Genomic DNA, 24,365 nt, shown 5'->3' with positions numbered 1-24,365 from the left:
GAGCAAAGCCATCTATCACAAAACCTACTTTACAATAAAGTGTTAAAAAATTTTTTTGAGTATTTATTTTGAGAGAGACAGAGTGTGTGTGTGCGTGAGAGCAGGGGAGGAGCAGAGAGAGAGGGAGAGATAGAATCTCAAGCAGGCTCCATGCTGTCAGCACATAGCCCAACATGGGGCTTGATCCCATGACTGTGAGACCACAACCTGAGCTGATAGTTAAGATTCAGACACTCAACCAACTGAGCCACCCAGGTGTAGGTGGATTTTTAAAACACTACTGTCACACAGCAAGTGCTAGACACATAGCAGATACTTAGAAAATATTTAGAAAATAAGTTTTAGCAGTCACTAATTCTTGAAGGGGTTGAGCCTTTTAATACTTTAGGATTACCTTATTATTTTTTTTAATCTATTTATTTTGAGAGAGCATGAGTGGGGAAGGGACAGAGAGAGAGAGAGAGAGAGTGAGAGTGAGAGAGAGAACCCCAAGCAGGCTCTGTGCTGTCAGACAGCAGAGCCCGATTCAGGGCTCGATCCCATGAACTGTGAGATCATGACCTGAACTGAAATCAAGAGTTGAACGCTTAAGTGACTGAGCCACCCAGGTGCCCCAACTTTAAGAGTACTTTAAAACATTTCATGAGGTGTGCCTGGGTGGCTCAGTCAGTTAAGCATCTGACTCTGGCTCAGGTCATCATCTCACGGTTTGTGAGTTCAAGCCCCATATCGGGCTGCGTGCTGACAGCTCAGAGCTGGAGCCTGCTTCAGATTCTGAGTCTCCGTCTCTCTCTCTCTGCCCCTCCCCTGCTCATGCTCTGTCTCTCTCTCCCTCTCTCAAATATAAACACTAAAAAAAAATTAAAACATTTCATGAATACTTACTACCCTATGGCATTTAAATTAGAATGAGTATAGAATGCCTTATATGACACATAAGGCAATCAGAAGATACAATGAGTGCTATTGCTGTCAGAAGGGTAGAGATGAGATGAGATGATGGATGCCTGCTGGAGACAAACTTTGCTTTCCTTTCAGCTTTGCCAAGAACCCAGGCAGTGGCTCGTGTGAAGCCCTAGTTCAGATATCAGGACCAGTTTGAATACCACAAACCTCAGTCTTCACTTTTTTTACTTTATAGTCTTTGTGGTTCAGGTCATCTCATTTCTACTTTTTCTCTTTGGAAGAATCAGAAGGATGTCATAAACAGAGAGTGGATACATCTGCGTTCCCTTTCCTTCCCCCATTGTTAGCTCATTTCAGTACTGTCTGGATTTCACTTTTGGAGCATTGCCGTTTGACTGAAGCTGAAGTATTTCATCTTTTTTTTTTTTTTTTAAGTTTATTTATTTATTTTGAGAGAAAGATAGTGAGCAGGGGAGAGGCAGAGAGAGAGGAGAGAGAATCCCAAGCGGTCTCCACCCTGTCAGTGCAAAGCCCTATGCGGGGCTCAAACTCACAAACTCTGAGATCATGACCTGAGCCGAAATCAAGAGTCAGATGGTTAACTGACTGAGCCACCCAGGCGCCCCTGAAATATTTCATCTTTATCAGATTTACACATCTTAAGAAAATTAATTTTTTAGAAGAACTTTAATTTTTCTTACATATCCTTTTTTGTTTTTATTTGTTTTTAATTTACAAACCTTTCTGAAGCATAACACAGTTTTAGTGGGCTGTATGTTATATTCAGTTCTAGAGCTAAACAAGTAGACTGTATAAATTGAGTTCTATACATATTAAACATTTTATAAGGATCAGTAGGATTGTTGTGACAACAACAAACTGCTGCTGCTCTTTTTCTTGTTTTTACTGTTACAGCCCAAATAAATTATGATTTCATCCAGTGATACAGCCCTTAATTTATTTTGTCAGTCTATTTTGAAATCTCTTTAGAGGTTTTCACTTTAAAGTGTAGCAGAATGACTTATCAGGAATTTAACACATTAAATTTCGCATAGATTTAAGTTACACATGTATCCTTCTTTGCTGTCTTATTTGTTTAGGGGAAATACTCTTTACCTTGTACTTTGACTTCTGTAGAATGTGTGCTTGTAGAGACAAACAGCAATTAAGGCAGTACTGTTAAGTATTTTTAATACCAGGCATCTTATTTAACAGCATAATTTATATAATTTTGTGAATGAAAATGAAAACAACCTTGGTCCTTTTATTAGAGAAAATGTTTTCTTATTTCAGCTATTCTCAAAAATCAAATAATGACAGGGGTGCCTGGCTGGCTCAGTCAGTAGAGCATGCTACTCTTCATCTCGGGGTTATAAATTGGAGTGGGTGTAGAGATTACTTAAAAATAAAATCTTAAAAAAAAAAATCAAATAAGGACAGAGAAGTTCACTTTAAAAAATACAATCTTTCATGGGGCGCCTGGGTGGCGCAGTCGGTTAAGCGTCCAACTTCAGCCAGGTCACGATCTCGCGGTCCGTGAGTTCGAGCCCCACGTCAGGCTCTGGGCTGATGGCTCAGAGCCTGGAGCCTGTTTCCGATTCTGTGTCTCCCTCTCTCTCTCTCTGCCCCTCCCCCGTTCATGCTCTGTCTCTCTCTGTCCCAAAAAATAAATAAAACATTGAAAAAAAAAATACAATCTTTCTCCCAGAAACCCTCAGAAAAAACTTTGTCACCGTAATCTTATTATTGTACTTTCCCTCCATGTATTTAATTGTTAGCCAATCCCTGTTATTCTACCTTTGCAGTGTCTCTTGTATCTGCCTCCTCCATTCCATCTCTCCTGCCCTAGTTCTGACCTTCATCATCTTTCCTTAGGATCATTATCATAGGTTACTAGTGTCTTCTTTATCTCCAGTCTTTTAAAACCTAACTTTGTAGTGTTGCCAGTTTGGATCATGTAACTCTCTTCTTCAGAACCTTATGGTTATTACCTTTAGAAAACAAAGTGAATGCTTTAATGTGACATTCAAGGCCTTCCATTTTCTGTTCCCAGACTATTTTTTCAGGCTTTCCTGTCTAGTAGGTCTTAGTTCTTTCCCTATATCAGCTAGTTCCTAAAGATGTTCTTTGATTTTTTTCCTGTCAAAAGCCTTTTACCAAGATTCACATAAATGCTGTCTCTTCCAAGATCCCTCTTCTCATGGTTAATCTTCCTTGTTAATTTTTCTTATTGTACAATGTTTGTAACTCTTTATAGTTGGATATCTTATGTGTTGTATTACCATTGCTTCCAGCTTTCTCTTTCACGTTAATTTTTTTAAACTTGTTGAGGCAAGAGATATCTAATCTTTGAGTTCTTGGCAGCACAATATCTTTTATACAGCAGGATATCTGTGAATGTTTGAATTGAATTTAATCTTGAGATAGCTAATGGTTTCCTATTTTAAGTTACCTAGGTAGCATAATTAGTTTTTGTATTATTTGTCTTTCAAAGATCCAAGCTTTAAAGGTAATCATGAAAAACAAATGCAACTGAGAATATTGTCTAGACCTTAATTTTAGAAGGTTCAAATCAATAGCTTTCTTTCCCAGCCAAGAAACCTAATTGTCATGAATCAACAAAATAGGCTCTATCTGACTTTTTGAACATATATTCTGTGGTTAGACCACTAACTTGTGACCCAGATAGAGAATAGAGTTGGCAAAACAGGTACTGTCAGACTGGTACCTGGTTACTCTGCCTAACTCTGGCTTTAGTCCCTGTCTTAGCACACTTACTAGTATCACCAACAAAAAATGATTGGGTTTTGGGGGAATTACATTTCAAGAGGTGGTTTGTATTGGGGGAGCAGATATTTGTTCACTGTTGGCTAAGTAAGCCTAAGATCTTAGCTGAGCTACTTGAGGGCAGAAGAGTCAGAAATAGCTCTTGTTACCATTATCTGTCTTCTGGCCTCATTAATAGTCCCAGCTCCAGTGTCCCCTGCCCTCTGCTATATGTTTCCTTAAACACCTTCCTTAAGAGTTTCTTGACCTTACTGTGCTTTCCTTTAGTCAAATGTATTACTCCTCAACTATTGCTTCTTATATTTCAGTAGAAATCATGTTCCTGGAGCACTATCCAACTCTATCCCAGCATTCTCTTTTTTATTGCCAGTTTTTTATTTTTCAAGCTATCTACAATGTTTCCATTTCTTTATTCCTTAATGCTCATGCTTTTGCTTCTATTCACACCACTGTATGGAAGCTATATTCCAAAAGATTTATATATCAGGCTCTTCCAATATTCTAAATATTTTTTATTTATTTATTTTTTTATTAAAAAAAAATTTTTTTTTTCAACATTTATTTATTTTTGGGACAGAGAGAGACAGAACATGAACGGGGGAGGGGCAGAGAGAGAGGGAGACACAGAATCGGAAACAGGCTCCAGGCTCTGAGCCATCAGCCCAGAGCCTGACGCGGGGCTCGAACTCCCAGACCGCGAGATCGTGACCTGGCTGAAGTCGGACGCTTAACCGACTGCGCCACCCAGGTGCCCCTCTAAATATATTTTTTTAAATCAATATTTTAAAACATACATATTTTGTCTTTGTTTTACCCATACTTCCTAACTTTCACATGTGTCTGGGTGTTTTCATATTTATATACAATTGCACATTTTTATTCATATTTGCATTGTTATACTCATAGTTAATTGCTTTCTTTAAAATTTTTTATGAGATCTATGTTAAGTACATTACTTAAATTCTTTTATATGTTATGAAGCATGACAATAAAATGATTACCGTATGATCACCTTCAAGTGTGCCACTGAAGCTGAGGAATAAAACCTTACTGATACCTTGTATGTGTCTCCTGATTACATCCTCTCTCTGCCTCTCCAGATACAGAATTTATGTTTATCATTTCCTGTCTGTCTTTATAGATTTATCTTATTTGTATCTTTAAGCAATACACTGTTAAATTTAATTTGTTTTAAAACTTTATACAAATGGTGTTATATATATTCCTGCTTTTTCACTCAGAGTTGGGGGGATAGGCAGGAGGTGGGAATGGGGGAAGAAAGGGTGTTCTATGGTTAAACTGTTTATCTTGGAAAGTCACGGACCATGTCTTATATACCCTTTATATCTTTAATACATAACATAGTGTTTTTTGCAAGTTAAGATACTCAGACAATGCTGTAGTCTCTGTAATTGTGAGGAAATCCAAGGGATCCCTGTCATACTCTACTTAATGGGTGCTGTGACCTGTTTTTGTGATGAATTGTTGATGAATTAGATATGTAACTAGAAGGACATTTAATGTTTTTGATCCATTTGGGAATGATGGTGTGGTCCGAAGGTTTTTTTTCCTCCCCTATCCCTTTGGCTTTAGTCACAGAACGCAGGGTGGAGAGACAAGTGTAGAAAGTGCTTCTATTTAAGACTTGTTCCTAAATGCAGAGATCTGAAACTGCTAAGTAAAGCATTTGATTAAACATGTGTTTGTAGGTGCATAGAGCAAGTATAAGATGGAAAAGCATGAATGTTATAAAAATGTAACTTTTAGAGAAAAATAGACAGCTAGGTTTGGTGACTAAGGCAGTCGGTTGATTGTACAGGGTTAGAAGGAATAAGTTTTAAAAAATCACAAAATATTAGTATTTAATATAAAAAATGACTAGAATCAAAGCAAATCAGGGTGCCTTTGGAGTTTCACAAAAGTGAACAGATGCCTTTTTCCCCCTAAGTTGTACCTTACTCAGCTTTTCAGGATTAGATATTCATTGATGACCACTCATCTAATAAAAGTAAACTGATAAAAGGAAGAGCATTAAGATAGTGAAAGGAAATGATGGGGGGAAAAGTTACAGTCTGTTAAATGCATTAATGTAGTTACAGGCATACCTTGGAGGCATTGTGAGTTCAGTTCCAGACCACTGCAATAAAACAAATATTGCAATAAAAAGAACCAAATGAATGTTTTTGTTTCCTAATCCATATGAAAGTTATGTTTACACTGTACTATAGTCTATTTAGTGTGCAATAGCATAGGTCTAAAAAACTACATTGCTAAATTAAAAAATACTTTATTGCTGGCTGGGAAGATGGTAGAGTAGGAGAACCCTAAGCTCACCTTGTCCCAGAGTTACTACTAGATAACACTCACATCAGTGTAAATGGCCCAGAAAATTATTTGGAGACTGGCATAACAAATTCCACAGCTAAAGGTGTGGAAGAAGAAGGCCCCATCAGAGAAGGTAGGGAGGGCAGAGATACAGTTTGGAAGCAAAATGAACTGCAGCTATCTATGGTGGGGAGGGAACTGGTGGTAAGAAGAAGGGCAAAAAAAAAGAGAGCTTCACACCAGAGAGCCCACACAGGGGAGACATTTTCCCATAGCATTTGCTTTGAAAGCGAGAGGAGCTGCATTTTGTGAGTTCTTACAACTGGTGGGACTTAGAGCCTGGGATTTTACCGGTGGGACTTAAAGCCTGGGATTTTAAAACTCAGCAGGCTTGGGCTCTTGGAGAGCCAGGAAGGTGTTAGGAAGTGGAGTCCCCAACCTTAAAGAGACAGCACGACAAACAGCTCATGAAGATACAGCCTGGAAGCAGCAGTTTGAAAAACACTGGGAGCAAGTGGGAAAGAGAGTGATTTATTCAGAGTGTGGCCTAGAGAGGCAGGGATCACAGAGAGACCCCAACAGGAACAAAGGAGCTGGCACACTCTCCCCAGTGTAAACACAGTGCCACCTGCAGGAACCAGCATAGCACCAACACTCACTACGTAATTTGCTTACACCAAGCCTGATCCCTGTACTTGGCAGATCGCCCTTCCCAGTCACACTTGGCTCAGTCTGGGCACCGCAGGCCCCCTCCCCCAGAAGACTGGCACAGACCCCACCAACACCTTGTCTCCCGACACATGCATTTTGTGGGACCTCAGTAATACCGGCAGCAGTGACAACATCTCATTTCGCAAGCTGACCACCACACACCTCGTTAAAATGTGTCCCACCCCACCCGGGATCAAACACTGCCCACAACAGGCAAAGAGAGCCTCTGCAGACAACTGGATTGAAGGAAAAAGAGGCCAGGTTCTCAACAGCAGAGCACACGCAACACACATGGGAGATACTCCCTGAAGCACCAGGCCCTGGGGAACAGGGGACATTGAACACAGGACATTACAGGACCTCTTCATAAGGCCATTAACGTGAAGAGCAAGAGATGTAGCTTAACTTCTTACCACAGAGAAACAAAGTTAACAAAATGAGGAGACAGAGAAATATGTCCAAAATGAAAGAACAAGACCACACCGCAACAGAAGCCTAAGTGAAATGGATATAATGTGCCTGCTAAAGAATTTAAAGTAATGATCACTAAGATAACTCACTGGACTTGAGAAAAGAGTGGACTACATCAGCGAATGAGACACTTAACAAAGAAAACAGAACCAGATATCAAGAACACTATAAATGAGGGACACCTGGGTGGCTCAGTTGGTTAAGTGTCCAGCTTCGACTCAGGTCATGATCTTGGGGTTTGTGGGTTCAAGCCCCGCATCGGGCTCTGTGCTGACAGCTCAGAGCCTGGAGCCTGTTTTGGATTCTGTGTCTCCCTCTCTCTCTGTCCCTCCCCTGCTCCTGCTCAGTCTCTCTCAAAAAAAAAAAAAAAAAAAAAAAAAAAACATTAAACAAAAAAAAGAGGAACACAATAAATGAAATTAAAATACACCTGATGGAATAAATAGCAAACTAGATGAGGCAGAGGAACAAATTAATGACCTGGAAGAGTAATGGAAAGTAACCAAGCTGAGCAAAGGAGAGGAAAGGAAATTAGGTAAATTGAGAATAGTTGTAGGGAACTCTGACTCCATCAAGTGTAGTAACATCTGCATTATAGGGATCTCCGAAGAAGAGAAAAGGGGATAGAAAATTTATTTGAAGAAATAATAATAGCTGAAAACTTCCTTAATCTGGGAAAGGACACAGATATCCAAGTCTAGGAGGCGCAGAGATCTTCCCAAAAAAATTAATGCAAGGAGGTCCATACCACAAAACATATTAATTAAAATGGCAAAAAGTAGTAATAAAAAATTCTTAAAGCAGCAAGAGAAAAGAAGATAGTTACATACAAGTGAAGCCCCATAAGCCTGTAAGCAGATTTTGCAGCAGAAACTGCAGGCCAGAAGGGAGTGGCATAATATATTCAAAGTGCTGAAAGGGAAAAATCTGCAGCCAAGAATACTCTATCCAGAAAGGCTAGCATTCAGAAGAGAAGGAGAGATGAAGAGTTTCTCAGACAAACAAAATTAAAGGAGTTCATAAGTGCTAAACCAGCCCAACAAGAAATATTAAAGGGAAATCATTGAATGGAAAGGAAAGACCATGAGAGGATGAAAAGTAAAAAACACAAGAGCAGTAAAAATGAGTATTTCTGTAAAAATTAAAGGATTCATAAAATAAAAGGATGTAAAATGTGACACCATATACCTAAAACATGGGGTGGGAGAGGAGTACAAAGTGGATCACCAACTTAATATAGATTACTATATATATAAGATGTTATAATAAACCTAAGAGTAACCACAAATAAAAAGCCAGTAATGGGTATGCAAAGAACAAAGAGAAAGGAATTCCAGTATATCACTAAAGAAAACCAATAAATCATGAAAGAGCAAGAGAAAAAAGGATCAGAGAAAATCTGTAGAAACAACCACAAAACAAGTAATAAAATGGCAATAAATACATATCTATCAACAATTACTTTGAACGTAAATTGAATGCTCCAGTCAAAAGACATAAGGTGATAGAGTGCATTAAAAAAAAAAAAAAGACCCATGAATAATGCTGCATACAGGAGGTTCATTTCAGACCAAAGACACCTGCAGATTAAAAGTGAGGGGATGGTGAAATACTTATCTTGTAAATGGATGTCAAAAGAAAGCCAAGGTAGCAATACTTACATTGGGCAAGATAGACATTAGGGCAAGGCTGTAACAGACAGACAGGGACACTATATAATCATAAAGGGGACATTCCAGCAAGAAGATCTAGCAATCGTAAATATTTAATGTACCCAACATGGGAGCTCCCAAATACATTAAACAGTTAATAGCAAGCATAAAGGAAATCATTAGTAGTAATACAATAACAGAAAGGGACTTTATTATCCCATTTACATCAATGAGCAGATCATCCAAACAAAATCAACAAGTAAACAGTAGCTTTATTTTTAAATTATGTTTGTTTAAGTAATCTCTACACCCAGCATGGGGCTTGAACTCACAACCCCTAGATCAAGAGTCACATACTCTTCTCACTGTGCCAGTCAGTCACACTGAAAACAGTAGCTTTAAATGACCACTGACCAGAGGGATTTACCGGGTATATTCAGAATATTCCATCATAAAACATCAGAATATGCACTCTTTTCAAGTGCACACGGAACATTCTCCACAAAAGATCACATATTAGGCTACAAAACAAGTCAACAAATTCAAAAAGATCAGTAATATACATCTTTTCTGACCACAACACTATGAAACTATAAATCAACTACAAGAAACTATCTGGAAAGAACACTACATGGAAGTTAAATAACATGGTACTACACAATGAATGGGTCAACCAAGAAATCAAAGAAGAAATCATAAATTTCATGGAAACAAATGAAAATGAAAACACCACAGTCTAAAATCTTCGGGATGCAGCAAAAGTGGTTCTAAGAGGGAAGTGTATAGTAATACAGGGCTACTTCAAGAAGCAAGAAAAATCTCAAACAACCTAACCTTACACCTAAAGGAGCTAGAAAAAGAACAAACATACCTAAAACCAACAGAAGGAACTATTAAGATTGGAACAGAAATAGATGACATAGAAACAAAAACAAAAAAATAGAACAGATAAATGAAATCAGGAGCTGGTCCTTTAAAAAGATCAACAGAATTGATAAACCTCTAGCCAGACTCTTCAAAAACAAACAAACTTGACTGAACAAAATCACAAACGAAACAGGAGGCATAACAACCAACACCACAGAAATACAAACAATTATAAAAGAATATTATGAAAAATTATATGCCAACAAATTGGACAACCTAGAAGAAATGGATAAATTCCTAGAAGTATATAATCTACCAAAACTAAAGCAGGAAGAAATAGAAAATTTGAACAGACTGATTACCAGCAAGGAAATTGAATGAGTCATCAAAAACTGCCAACAAACAAAAGTCAGGACCATCGCCTTCACAGACAAATTCTACCAAACATTTAAAGGAGAGTTAATACCCACTCTTCTCAAACTATTCCAAAAACTAAAAGAGAAAAAAACTTCAGAATTCATTCTATGAAGCCAGTATCACCCTGATACCAAAACTAAATAAAAACACCATAAAAAAAGAGAACTATAGGCCAATATCTCCATATTAGCAAACTGAATCCAACAATACATTAAAAAAAAAATGCACCATGATCAAGTAGATTTATTCCTGGTATGGCAGGATGGTTGGTTCAGCATTCACAAATCAATCTCTGTGATAGATCACATCAGTAAGAGAAAGGATACACACCATATGATCATTTTAATAGATGTAGAAAAAGCATTTGACAAAGTACAACATCCATGACAAAAACCCTCAACAAAGTAGGTGTAGAGGAAACATATGTCAACATAATAAAGTCCATCTATGAAAAACCCACAGTTAACATCATACTCAATGGTGAAAAACTGAAAGGTTTCCCCCTGAGATCAGGAACAAGACAAGGATGTCCATTCTCCCCACTTTTATTCAACATAGTACTGGAAGTCCTAGCCACAGCAATCAGACACCAAATAGAAATGCATCCATATTGGTAAGGGAGAAGTAAAACTTTTACTCTTTGCAGATGACATGGTACTGTATATAGAATACCCTAAAGCATAAACCAAAAAAAGTACCAGAACTGATAAATTAATTGGTAAAGTCACAGGATACAAAATCAGTGTGTAGAAATCTGTTGCATTCCTATGCACTTATAAAGAAGCAGCAGAAAGTGAAATTAAGAATTCCATTTACAGTTGCACCAAGTACAATAAAATATCTAGGAATAAATTTAACCAAGGAAGTGGAAGACCTGTACTCTGAAAACTGTAAATCACTGATGAAAGAAATTGAGGATACAAAGAAATGGAAAGACAGTCTTATGCACATAGGTTGAAAGAACAAATATTGTTCAAATGTCTATACTACCCAAAGCAATCTACGGATTTAATGCAATCCCTGTCAAAATAGCAACTCAAACTAGAACAAACAGCCCTAAAATTTGTATGGAACCACAAGAGACCCCAAGTAACCAAGGCAATCTTGAAAAAGAAAAAATGAAACTGAAGGTATCACAATTCCAGACTTTTATTACACAGGTGTAGTAATCAAAATAGTAGGATACTGGCATAAAAATAGACAATAGATCAATGGAACAGAATAGAAAACCCAGAAATAAACCCACGATTGTATAGTCCCTTAATCTTCAGCAAAGGAAGCAAGAATATACAATGGAAAAAAGACCAACAAATCGTGTTGGGCTATCTGGACAGCTACATGCAAAAGAATGAAATTGGACCACACAATGTATTTCTTCATACACAAAAATAAACTCAAAATGGATTAAAGACCTACATGTGAGACCTGAAACCACAAAAATCCTAAGAGATCATAGGCAGTAATTTCTCTACCATCGACCATAGCAACGTTTTTCTATATATATCTCATGAGGCAAGCGGAAAAATAAACTCTTGGGGCTACGTCAAAAAGCTGCACGGTAAGGGAAACAAAGGCAAACTAGTGAATGGCAGAAGATATTTGCATATAACATATCTGATAAAGGGTTAGTATCCAAAATATATAAAGAACTTATACAACCTCATACCCGAAAACAATAATCTAGTTTAAAAACAGGCAGAAGACATGAACAGACATTTCTTCACAGGAGACCTAGGGCGCCTGGGTGTCATAGTCTGTTAGGTCATAATCTCATGGTTTGTGAGTTGGAGCCCCACATTGGGCTCTGTGCTGACAGCACAGAGCCTGCTTCAGACTCTGCCTCCCTCTCTCTGCCCCTCCCCTGCTCATGCTCTTGCTCTCTCAAAAATAAACGTTTAAAAAATCTAAAGAAAAACCTATAGAGGACCAACAGACACACATAAAGGTATTCGGTGTCACTCATCATCATCATCTAAATGCAAACGAAGACTACAATGAGGTATCTCACATCTGCCAAAATGGCTAAAATCAAAGACACAAGAAACAAATGTTGGCAAGAATGAAGAAACAGGAGCCCTCATGCACTGCGCAGCCACTGGTGCAGCCACTGTCGAAAACAGTGTGACTGTTTCTTAAAAAGTTAAAAATAGGGGTGCCTGGGTGGCTCAGTCGGTTGAGCATCCGACTTCAGCTCAGGTCATGATCTCACACTCCATGAGTTCAAGCCCCGTGTCGGGCTCTGTGCTGACAGCTCAGAACCTGGAGCCTGCTTCAGATTCTGTGTCTCCCCCTCTCTCTGCCCCTCCCCTGCTCATACTCTGTCTCTCTCTGTCTTCAAAAACAAATAAAAACATTAAAAAAATTTTTTTTAAGTTAAAAACAGAACTACCCAATGATCCAGTAATCACTACTGGGTATTTACCCCCAAAATACAAAAACACTAATTCAAAGGGATACATGCACCCCTTTGTTTATTGCAGCATTATTTATAATAATAGCCAAGATATGGAAGCAACCCAAGTGTTCTTTGGTAGATGAATAGATGAAGAAGTGGTATATATTATATATATATATATATGAGTATGGCATATAATTATATGTAAAATATTTTATATGTTACATATTTATTATATATGGTGCATATATATGAAACATATTTTATATATGTAATGAAATACTTAGCGATATAAAAGAATGAAATCTTGCCATTTGCAACAACATGGATGGCACTAATATAAACGACATTTTTAGAGAGAGACAAAAGCATATTGACTCGTGGAATTTAAGAAACGAAACGAAAAAAAAAACAAGGTAGACAAACCAAGAAACAGATTCTTTTGAAAAGATTTTTTAAATGTTTATTTTCGAGAAAGAGGCAGAGCATGAACAGGGAAGGGGCAGAGAGAGAGGGAGACACAGAATCTGAAGAGGGCTCTGAGCCATCAGCACAGATCCCCATGCAGGGCTCAAACCCACCGACCTGCAAGATCATGACCTGAGCTGACCTGAGCTGAAGTCAGACACTTAACTGATTGAGCCACCCGGGCACAAACAAACTGGTAGCTACCAGAGTGGGCGGGGGGGGGGGGGGGGGGGGGGGGGGGGGGCAATCGGTGAAATATGTAATGTGGAGTAAAGAGTACATTTATCATGAAGAGCACTGAGTAATGCGTAGAATTCTTGAATCAATACGTTGTACTCCTGAAGTTAATATAACGCTATGTTAACTATACTGAAATCAAAATTAAAAACTTAATAAAAAATTATTGCTAAAAAATGCTAACCATAATCTGAGCTTTCAGCGAGTCATAATCAGTAATCACAGATAACTAAAAAATATAATAATGAAAGAGTTTGAAATACTGTGAGCATTACCAAAGTGTGACACAGACATGAAGTAAGCAGATGTTGGAAAAATGACACTAGTAGGTTTGCTTGATGCAGTGTGGCCATAAACCTTCAGTTTGTAAAAACCAGAAGCACAATAAAATGGAGTACAGTGAAACAAGGTATGCCTGTATTTATTTGAATTGCAATTAGTTCTTCACAGCAGAAGACATTGTATAAATTTAATGGGATTCCTCTGAAGCTTTCATTTGGTGACAACTTAGGATCTTGCTGAGACTTCTCATTTGCTATGCTCTCCTGATCTGCCCTATATGCATTCCTGCACACATACACACACAATTGATACATACCCAGCTTTTCTTACTCTTAATGTTCATTTTACTACTTGCTCCATCTTCCTAATCAGAATTTAGCACAGTGTATGAGGAGCAAAGAATGTAATGAAGCTTCAAAGACCCTTTTTAGAATAAACCAAAGTACTTGGGTGTATTCTGTTCATATATCCCTAGCTCCACATAAAGTGGCCCTGCCTACTCCCTACCCCCAGTTTGTTTCCTTTTATAAACTGGTATTATCAATGAGAGAGGGAAATATTTCTAAATGAAACTTCTTTCTACTTGTGATCTATGCATTAATGCAGATTTAATGGTAGAAAAATATAGAAGTTCCTATTCTGTTAATTCTTTTGACAGGAAAGATTCTTTTTTTTTTTTTTTTTAATTTTTTTTTTTTCAACGTTTATTTATTTTTGGGACAGAGAGAGACAGAGCATGAACGGGGAGGGGCAGAGAGAGAGGGAGACACAGAATCGGAAACAGGCTCCAGGCTCTGAGCCATCAGCCCAGAGCCCGACGCGGGGCTCGAACTCACGGACCACGAGATCGTGACCTGGCTGAAGTCGGACACTTAACCGACTGCGCCACCCAGGCGCCCCGAAAGATTCTTAATAATTAAGGCAAAGCAATAGAAATCATAATTCATTTAGTGAATATTTGAAAAAAATTAAATTGTTTAATGATACCCTTTATATCTTGAATTCCCAAAATAGATACTCAAGATAATTTGAAATTAACTCTTTTAACAAAAGATATAGTTTAGGGCTTTTATGTCTTTTAACTCTTTTAACAAAAGAGTCAGTTTAGAACTATTATGTCTTTTCACTTGTTAATTGGAATTATTTGCATTTGTTTTGTTTCAGAAAAGAGCTACTTTTAATGAAGTACACCGTCCATTGTGAAAGTGGAAAAGTAAAGCTAATTCATCATGCCTGCTGTGGCTTCAGTTCCCAAAGAACTCTACCTCAGTTCTTCACTAAAAGACCTCAATAAGAAGACAGAAGTTAAACCAGAGAAAATAAGCACGAAGAAGTATGTATTCTTTGCTAGTTTCACTGAATCATATATTAAGTTTTACTTCATTTCCTTATTATTAAATGAATTAGAGGAGTAGTCAATTTGAAGCTTATTTGAAAAATGGCATCATCACATGAATAAGACCTGCTTAGAGAAGTTCTTTATCTTGGCAGAATGTATGTGTATTCTGGCAAAATGCATGTTTTCTATTCTTTGGACAATATATCAAATTATAAGTTTACGAGGTGAAGACTACGAGGTTTCTACAAAACTCATACAGCCACAGTTAATGTCCTTTTATAAAATAGTGCAGAAATACTTCCTAATTAAAGATCATTTTTATCCTTGTATGTTTCACATGGAACATCTGGTCCTAGCATAGGCTTCTTTGATTAAAGGAAGTGAAATACATATTTTTTTTATCTTATATTCAGCATAATATTAATTTGTACCAATTTAACATGAACTTTTAACTAAATGATTTATTTTATGTATTTTTATTTTTGAAGACATGGAGTCTATCAACCTGCTGAGGTCGAGGCTAGAGATGATACTTTACTGATAATGATTACAATATCTATCTTGAAATAAAATATAATTGTGAGGGAGAGGTCCAGGTATTTTGATATCAACTGGAAGTAATTTTGCTAAAAATGGGCTATCAATAAGATTGTTTCTTGAAGTTTTGTCTCCGTTAAGAGACAAGAGGCAATAGCGAACTTTTCCTCTGAATTAATTTTGACCGACAAAGGAGATTTGGAGATGAATGAAGTAACTACATTATTGTAGAGTTGGAAATAGAGTTTCAGAAAGAAAGATGGATTTAGTCAGCCATATACCCTGGACTTGGGGTAAGCAGATTGTAGAAATCAGGGAGAAAAGAAAGGTTCTGTGGGTCCTCCATAAATGGAAGGCCCTAAAAAAAAAGATATGTATGATCCCAAATGAACCTGTGAACAGACGTCTAGAGAAACCTATGAATGCACAGGGACATCTTTATGAGTCATTTTCTACATAAATAGACAGAAAATGCAAAGAAAAAACATCAAGCATGAAGAGGAGGGAATAGTAGAAACTTTAAAGAAGGTCAAGAAAGAAAATCCCAAAATGAACTGGTATTTCTAAGCATCATAATTATGGACAAAATGGGCTTTTTATTTTTTTATTTTTTTTTTTTTTTAATTTTTTTTTTTCAACGTTTATTTATTTTTGGGACAGAGAGAGACAGAGCATGAACGGGGGAGGGGCAGAGAGAGAGGGAGACACAGAATCGGAAACAGGCTCCAGGCTCTGAGCCATCAGCCCAGAGCCCGACGCGGGGCTCGAACTCACGGACCGCGAGATCGTGACCTGGCTGAAGTCGGACGCTTAACCGACTGTGCCACCCAGGCGCCCCCAAAATGGGCTTTTTAAAAAGAGATCTTTTCAGGGGCAGGAAGAATAAGAGAGGGATTGTTTCACTTCTTGAGCTAAGTTGGTAATATTAATGCAGTGACAGAGAAAGCAGCTCTTTAACTTCTGTTGAATCACTTTCAAATAGGAAACAATGGGAAAGATAAAGCCACCTTGAAGCTTTCTCAGAAATCTTTACCTAATCCTAAGATAGATCAGTTTCATTCTGACAGTGTCTAGGTTAGCTCTGGGACCACCCTGGTCCCATAGGAAGTGATATGTCAGAAGGACTCCCTAAGTATAGAACCACAAACTCATGTTCTTGCTATGTCACAGCACTATTCTAAAAAATGCTAGAATCCTTTTAGGATTTTTGGTTGTTTCACTGGACTCACAGCAGCACTGCAGCCATCTCACCTTGATCTGCTACATATAAGCCCGTGAAATGTACATGCCTCAGAGTGAAAGTTTAAAGAAAACCCAAGCACTGTTGCACCTACTCCTAAGCTCTTCTAGGGAATCTCCTTTCTAGCTTTGGTTTGATTTACTTCTGTCCTAGGACTGTGATGCCATGCTAGGCAGGGCATACACACTGACTAAACTGGTCCTTGTATAGGACTGTCTTTGGTCCTAAATATCACTTTGGCCCTGTTCCTTTGTGTGGTGTTCTTGGCCTGACCAATTTCATCATTAATTCGTGTTTGCAGTTGTGGAGCAGTTTGAAAAATATAGAAAAACAAGAAGCACTGCTTTGCATAAATAAGTTGCCAATAAAGAGCATTATATATAAGCATTGACACTATAATTGGATTGCCAGAACTTTAGTCCTAAGTGATTGCATTTCTCTTGCAGAAATGCCTATTTTATTAATTTGCTTTCTAAAGACTGTTAACCAGACAAATGGCCTTATAATGAAGGCCACAGAATCTTTAAATATTTTACTGAAGTGGAATTTTAAAATGCCTTATTTTTAGATTTTAAATCTCTTTTCCACGAGGACCAGTGAATAAGAGTGCAGTTCAGCCATTTTGTAGAAAACTTTAACCGGCTGAAAAGATTGAATCACGTCCCCTTCCCTGTCCCTTTTTTTTTTTTTTTTTTTTTTGGATTTTTAGGTGGGGAAATTTTTACAACATAGTTAGAAAGGGATGAAGAAAACTGAAAAGTATTTTAACATTAAAGTAATAAAGATTTTGCCTTTCTTCAGTAAAAATGGTATGGAGTTTTGTTCTTTAATCAGAGTATGACTATTACATGGCTGCCCAAGGAACACTTGCCTCAGGATTATCTATTAGCAGATCTTTTAAAACTAGGCTTAATGCATTTTGAATAGCTTGATGGAATATAAACAACTATTAGGAAACAGAAGTATTTATTTGTAGGCTAGGGGAATTTTCAGGTTGTATCCTAACATATATCTAACTTTGTACCAGTTATGAAGTTATGAAGTAATGTACCAGTTATGAAGACCTTAAACATGACTCGCCCTGCCCCCTGCCAACGTGTCAAGTGTTTTAATTATTTTTTTTTTTTCTCTAATTGAAGTTATGTACAGAGTGCCCTGAAGATCTTCAAGACAGCAGAAGAAAGCAGATTAGATCGTGATGAGGAAAGGGCCTATGTACTATATATGAAATATGTGACTGTTTATAATCTTATCAAAAAAAGGCCTGATTTCAAGCAACAGCAGGTACCTTTTATTTCTGCATTCTTATTTGCTAAGTTATTTTTACGCAGCAGAGCTATCGATTTCTTCTAAGAGTTTTAACTAATACTGAAATTTAGATCACATTATTCAGCAGCATGTTCAAACTCCTTTGCAGATAGAAAAAGCAGATTTAGTTTGATTATTTGCAAAGTTATATGTGTATAAATCTGGATACACTCACACTATATACACATACCTAATTTGTCTTGGATTAATACAAGTTTTTTTTAATGTTCTATTTTTGAGAGAGAGAATGCACGCACACATGTGCAAGTCAGCAGGGGAGGGGCAGAGAGAGAGGGAGACACAGAATCTGAAACAGGCTCCAGGCTCTGAGCTGTCAGCACAGAGCCCTATGTGGGGTTCAAACTGACCATGAGATCATGACCTGAGCTGAAGTCATATGCTTAACCCACTGAACCACCCAGGCGCCTGGATTAATACAAGTTTATAGCAGCATACAGACACATAATCAGTTTTCCTCTGCACTAAATGATCGCCAAGTCAAGTGGAAGGATTCAGTTTACTCATGCATTAAATAAGAAAATTGTGGGGTGCCTGGGTGGCTCAGTGGATTAAGCGTCCCACTTTGGCTCAGGTCATGATTTGCAGTTCATGAGTTTGAGCCCCGCATCAGGCTCTGTGCTGACAGCTCAGAGCCTGGAGCCTGCTTCAGATTCTGGGCCTCCCTCCCTTTTTGCCCCTCCCCCACTCAAGCTCTGTCTCTCTGTCTTTCTCAAAAATAAATAAACATTAAAATAAAAATGTGACTGCAGCTGTACTTTCTCAGGGTTCGAGGTTTAGTCACTTATTTTGTGTGTGTGTGTTTTGTTGTTTTTTAACTTTTTTATTTGAGTGTAGTTGACCCACAATGTTAGATTAGTTTCAGTGTACAGCATAGTAATTCGGCAACTATGTGTTATGCTGTATTCACCACAAGTGTAGCTACCATCTCTCACCATACAGAACTATTGCAGTATCATTGACTACATTCTCTATGCTGTGCCTTTTATTCCCATAACTTACCCATTCCATAACTGGAAGCCTGTCTCCCATTCTCCTTCACCCATTTTCCCTATCTCCCCACCCCCCTTCCCTCTGGCAACCATCAGTTCTCTGTGTTTACAGGTATGATTCTACTTTTTGTTTGTTTATTCATTTGTACTTTTTTAGATTCCACATTTGTCTTTCTCAATCTGTTTCATTTAATATAATACTCTCTAGGTCCATCCATGTTGTCATACATTACACAGTCATCCTTTTTACAGCTGTCTAATACTCCAGTGTGTGTGTACACATACCTACACACCACATCTTCCTGTTTCATTCAACAAGTGATTAGTCAGTCCCTTGTTTTTATGTGACAGCTTTTTATATTTGAATGACATTGTAGTCATGTTAGGGTTCAGTTAATACTGATTACTTCCATTTTTATTTTTTACTATCAATGTTATTAGTATTACTTTTTCTTTTAATCCTTTGAGCAGGTACCTTTCTTCCACTTTGCTGGAGCCATGGGGAGTTAGGGAAGGAGGGTAGGAGAGGTGTAAATGATTAAAAAGAATTAATGACTAGGATAAATGTTGCTAGAGAAGATGGTTGCGTTTCAGTTGCACCAGAAATAGGCAAAAGAAGAACATAGACACTAATGAAATTGGAGGAATATTTTTTTGGTGGTTCCACCTTTACTTAGTAATAATCTTGCTGCCAGACAATAGTAGTCAAATACTGCTTATAGGTTTCTTACCTGGTGGAGAAGCCATTCTTGAATTAGTGTTGAGATTTTATTTTGTTCACTGGTGGTAGAATTGGCTTGCCTTGTTTAAATTGACTTACAGAAGTACAAAAAAAAAAAGAGTTCTCATATTCTTTGAAATAACTTTTTTTCCAGAGTAGTGTCACCAGTATAATTTCTTTTGGTTAAGTGGGTTAAGGGATGACTTTAACGTTTGATTTAATAGTAATAGGGGTACCTGGCTGGCTAAGTCGGTAGAGCATGAGACTCCTGTTCTCAGGATTGTGAGTTAGAGCCCTACATTGGGTGTAGAAATTATAAATAAATACACTTAAAAAAATTGTGATAAATCATTGCTGGTATTTCTTCTCACCAGCAAAGTCATGTTAATAATAGTTACAGGGATTTAGATGTAGCCTTGGAAAGGTGGCCCCTTGCATTTGGAGATGAATCCTCCTGTCCACAAATGGCTAGATTGGTCCTGCCTTAGAACATTCTTGGGCATGTCTGTCTGCAGGTAAGGTTTGGCCTTCCCAAATTCAAACATGTTTCTGCATGTTCTTTGATGGTTTTTACGACATCTATTAAAGTGGAATCACTTTATTTTATGTTTTAATTTTTTTTAATGGTTATTTTGAGAGAGAGACAGAGCGCGAGCAGGTTAGGGGCAGAGAGAGAGGGAGACACAGAATCTGAAGCAGGCTCCAGGCTCTGAGCTGTCAGCATGGAGCCCAACACGGGACTCGAACTCATGAACCATGAAATCATGACCTGAGCTGAAGTCAGACACTCAACCAACTGAGCCACCCAGGTACCCCAAAAATGGAATTGCTTTAAAAAGAAGTGTAGAAGTGTTTATTAGTAAAGTAAATACTTTGAAAGAGTTGCAGCTTTGGATAACTTGGTAGTTTTGGTGTCTGCCATTTTGTCTGTTGTAGGAGGGCCAGGTTTTTATGTTTACTTTTTACTGTATTTTTCTTTTAAAAAAAAAAATTTTTTTAATGTGTATTTTTGAGAGAAAGAGAGCACGAGCAGGGTAGGGGCAGAGAGAGAGAGGGAGACACAGAATCTGAAGCAGGCTCCAGGCTCTGAGCTGTCAGCCCAGAGCCCAGTGTGGGGCCCAATCCCACAAGCCGTGAGATCATGATCTGTGCCAAAGTCAGACGTTTAACCGACTGAGCCACCCAGGTGCCTCGCTGTATTTTTCTAAGTTAGTAGTCACTTTTATCCTTTGAGAAGATTGGTAGTGTTTTTCCTGCTACTACTTTTTAAAAGAGAAGGTTAGGAGTGCAGTTTAATCGATAAATTTTTTCCATTTCCACAGAGTATCTATTGCATTTCCAAAGGGAGTAGTTGAAAGTGGCAGGAGTTGTTCAGCTTAGGAAGTTCCCTGCAAAGGCTAAGGCTGTTATCTTATATACTGCAGTTGTTCATTTGCTCTGTCCAGGGTACACATCTGCTTCTGCCTTAGAACTGTTTGTCGTTTTATTTTATTTAGCCCAGCATCTCCAGTGCACGCCAAGTATGTGAAAAGTCAAATTTACTAACTAGATGGGGCGCATGGGTGGCTCAGTCAGTTGAGTGTCCAGCTTTGGCTCAGGTCATGATCACATGGTTCGAGTGCAAGCCCCGCATCGGGCTCTGTGCTGAGAGCTCAGAGCCTAGAGCCTGCTTCGGATTCTGTGTCTCCTTGTCTTTCTGCCCCACCCCCACTCGCACTCTCTCACTCGCGTGCTCGCTCTCTCTCTCTCTCTCTAAAACATTAAAAAGATTTTTTTTTAATTTGTTAGCTAGATATTTTCTGGGTTTTACCCTTTAAATCAGGTTGTGACAGAATGTAGTGTCACCAGTCTTCTTCAGAAACTTGTATCTTTCACTCTTGTACATGAGGGAATATTTCAGATTTAGATAAGACATTAACTTCATAAGCTCACTAGCAGAAGACATATTTCTTACTCGTTGAAAACAGTTTATGAAGAATGTTTTCAGGGTTATCTGAGAAGGAGGTGGAAGACTAATGATACTGAAAATATTAGTGTAGCAAAGTCTAGATAAAATCAGAATTAAATTTTTAAGTCTGTATGGCATTATTGTTGATTATTCCTAAATATTATAGGCAAACTTTTTTGTTTGGGAAATCATGAGATTTGTTTGATTTTTTAATTTTTTTTTTAATTTTTTTATTTTTTTGAGAGAGAGAACATGAAGCAGAACAGGAGCAGAGACAGAGAAAGCGAATATTAAGCACTTCACACTCTCGGCACAGAGCCTGATGTAGGGCTCGATCCCATGTCCCTGGGATCATGACCTGAGCCAAAATCAAGAACCGACTGAGCCACCAGGCACCCCAAGTTGTTTGAATTTGCATGTTCAGGAGTAAGAAAGTTTTCCTTGGGTTAACCTGAGAAGCAAACATTTTTAGTTGTGTAAGAATTGGATGTTATTTTTTTATTTTGCCAATTGTCAATATTGAAAACTTGAAAATATTCATACTTGCTTTAACTGTGATCCTTTAAGAGCACGGAAAGAGAGAATTATTGACAAGAAACCTTACTAATATTAGGGAAGGGTCTTCTGGAAATTTGTAACAGGTATGCCTAAACACAATGTTTTCAGCTTTTAAACAGTGTTAGGCTGGGCTTACGCTGGCTTTTTAATAAATTCATGTCAAAAAATTAATATAACAAGTCATGGTATTTTTTGTTTTTGTGTTTTATTTTTATGAGAGAAACCTTACAGTAATGACTAAATTTTGTTTTCTGTTAAGAGAATATTGCATCTAAAGTCTGGACATTGTGGCACTGAAGTAATTACAGTTTCCACTGTAATTTTCAGTTGATACAGTTTTGAAAAAAACTAAACTTTTATTGAAATTATATAGGGAAGGATCCTTTTAATTTATTTAGTCTTTATTTAGAAGAATAAGCCTAACTGAAACATTACCTACTTATTTATTTATTTTAAGTAATCTCTACACCCAACATGGGGCTCAGATTCATAACCCTGCCCCTGAGAAGAGTCTCAAGCTCTATCACCTAAGCCAGCCAGGTACCCCCAAACATGATCTTCTTTTAGGCTAGATAGATATATGATAGCTATAGGTTTTAAGTTTGTTTATTTTTGAGAGAGAGAGAGAGAAAATGGGAGAGGGGCAGGGACAGAGGATCCCAAGCAGGCTCCACACTGTCTGCATAGAGCCCTCAACAGGGCTTGACTCATGAATGGCGAGATGGGTGAGGCCGTGACCTGAGGCAAAATCAAGAGTCAGAAGCTTAAGCAAGTGAGCTTAAGTTTGATGCTTAACTGATTGAGCCACCCAGGCACTCCCTTGGATCTTTTTACATTTTATTACTATATCATTTGTGATGAACTGTGCTACTAGGCTCTATTTGCACAGTCACATTGACAGGTTGTGGCTAATTAGATCCAAAAATCAGTTAGCTGAGTCTCACTATGCTATTGTCATGTCAAACCAACCTTGATTTGAAGATATCTCTGACTGCAGGATTCAGTGAGTGACTTCTTAGAGAAGTGATCTTGTAGCAGGATTCTCGCACAGAGAGTCGTGACACCGAGGCTTTTCTGTTTAGGAAGCAGCTTTATTCATGCCGGCAATGGCTCATTTGAGATCATACCCGAAGAACTGAGCCCTGAACGTCATGTGGCATAGTTTTTTTATATATTTTTTATTTCTTTGTCTTCCATATATGGTAACACACAAACATGTAGTCTGATTAAGTGGTCTTGTGTTACAAGGTTGTGAGGGATGTCATGTATGCTTATAGCCAGGTTGCCTTGAGGGCTTTTTTTCCTTTATATTCCTTAGTGAGGACACACTACTACAATTTTTCTTAACTTTATTATGCTTGTTAGTAAATTATGTGCCAAACAAGTTGTGTGTGTGTGTGTGTGTGTGTGTGTGTGTGTGTGTGTTTAAAGAAGAGTATATTATTAATGATTTATTTCTACCATTTGATTTTCATTCAAGGTTTCCTTGGATGTGAAACTTGTTTTATATCAAATGTTTGACTCCACTTGAGAGGTGGGTCACTATTATAAAATAAAGGTGGAAGCCCCAAAACATCTCAGTATAAAACAAGTAAAACAAAATAAATCCCATGTCAATATACAATTTACTGCTTCTCAGACTAGAGAAAAAAAACTAACATATTTACAAAAGGAAATATATATTTTGCTCCTGAAAGCTTTGCTTTTTGTCACTTATTCATAAATAGTAATAGTATTTATACTTCTTAAAGGTGTCTCCCAAATAAATAAAATTATTACCTATTAGTTTTTTTTAGCATACTATTGATATGAAGAGATACTTTGGAACATTCAGAAAATAAGTTGTGTTTATATAGGTTAAAAGTTTAAAAAAAATACTTCAATCATAATGTTTTCATCCAACCTTTCTTTTACATAGCACCATGATTTTAACGTTTTTAGCATTAGTGCTGTGTACAATGGCCAGTACTAAAATTATGGGATGGTTTTCTTATAATTTTAGGACTACTTTCATTCAATACTTGGACTTGCAAACATCAAAAAAGCTATTGAAGAAGCCGAAAGACTCTCTGAAAGCCTTAAACTCAGGTACAAACATTATTATAAAATCTTTAAAAGAACATATATTTAGAAGATAAAAATAATATTTAGAACTTGTCTGACCATGCATATGAATCCTAGTTCCT

At 37.6% G+C, this 24,365-nt stretch overlaps 1 protein-coding gene across 1 annotated transcript in view; it reads left to right on the top strand.

Moving 5' to 3' along the window:
* Positions 1-24,365, top strand: part of USP8 (ubiquitin specific peptidase 8) — a 78,808-nt gene that overhangs the window by 7,112 nt on the left and 47,331 nt on the right. Inside the window, exons 2-4 of the mRNA XM_047863696.1 lie at positions 14,683-14,851; positions 17,774-17,918; positions 24,182-24,267. Coding sequence (XP_047719652.1) covers positions 14,748-14,851; positions 17,774-17,918; positions 24,182-24,267 — 335 coding nt within the window. The 5' untranslated portion in view covers positions 14,683-14,747. The remainder of the gene's footprint in view (positions 1-14,682; positions 14,852-17,773; positions 17,919-24,181; positions 24,268-24,365) is intronic.

This window comes from Prionailurus viverrinus, chromosome B3, assembly GCF_022837055.1.
Source record: "Prionailurus viverrinus isolate Anna chromosome B3, UM_Priviv_1.0, whole genome shotgun sequence".
Taxonomy (NCBI): domain Eukaryota; kingdom Metazoa; phylum Chordata; class Mammalia; order Carnivora; family Felidae; genus Prionailurus; species Prionailurus viverrinus.
Note: the sequence above shows the minus strand (reverse complement) of the source record. Positions and strands in the feature narration are given on the sequence as shown.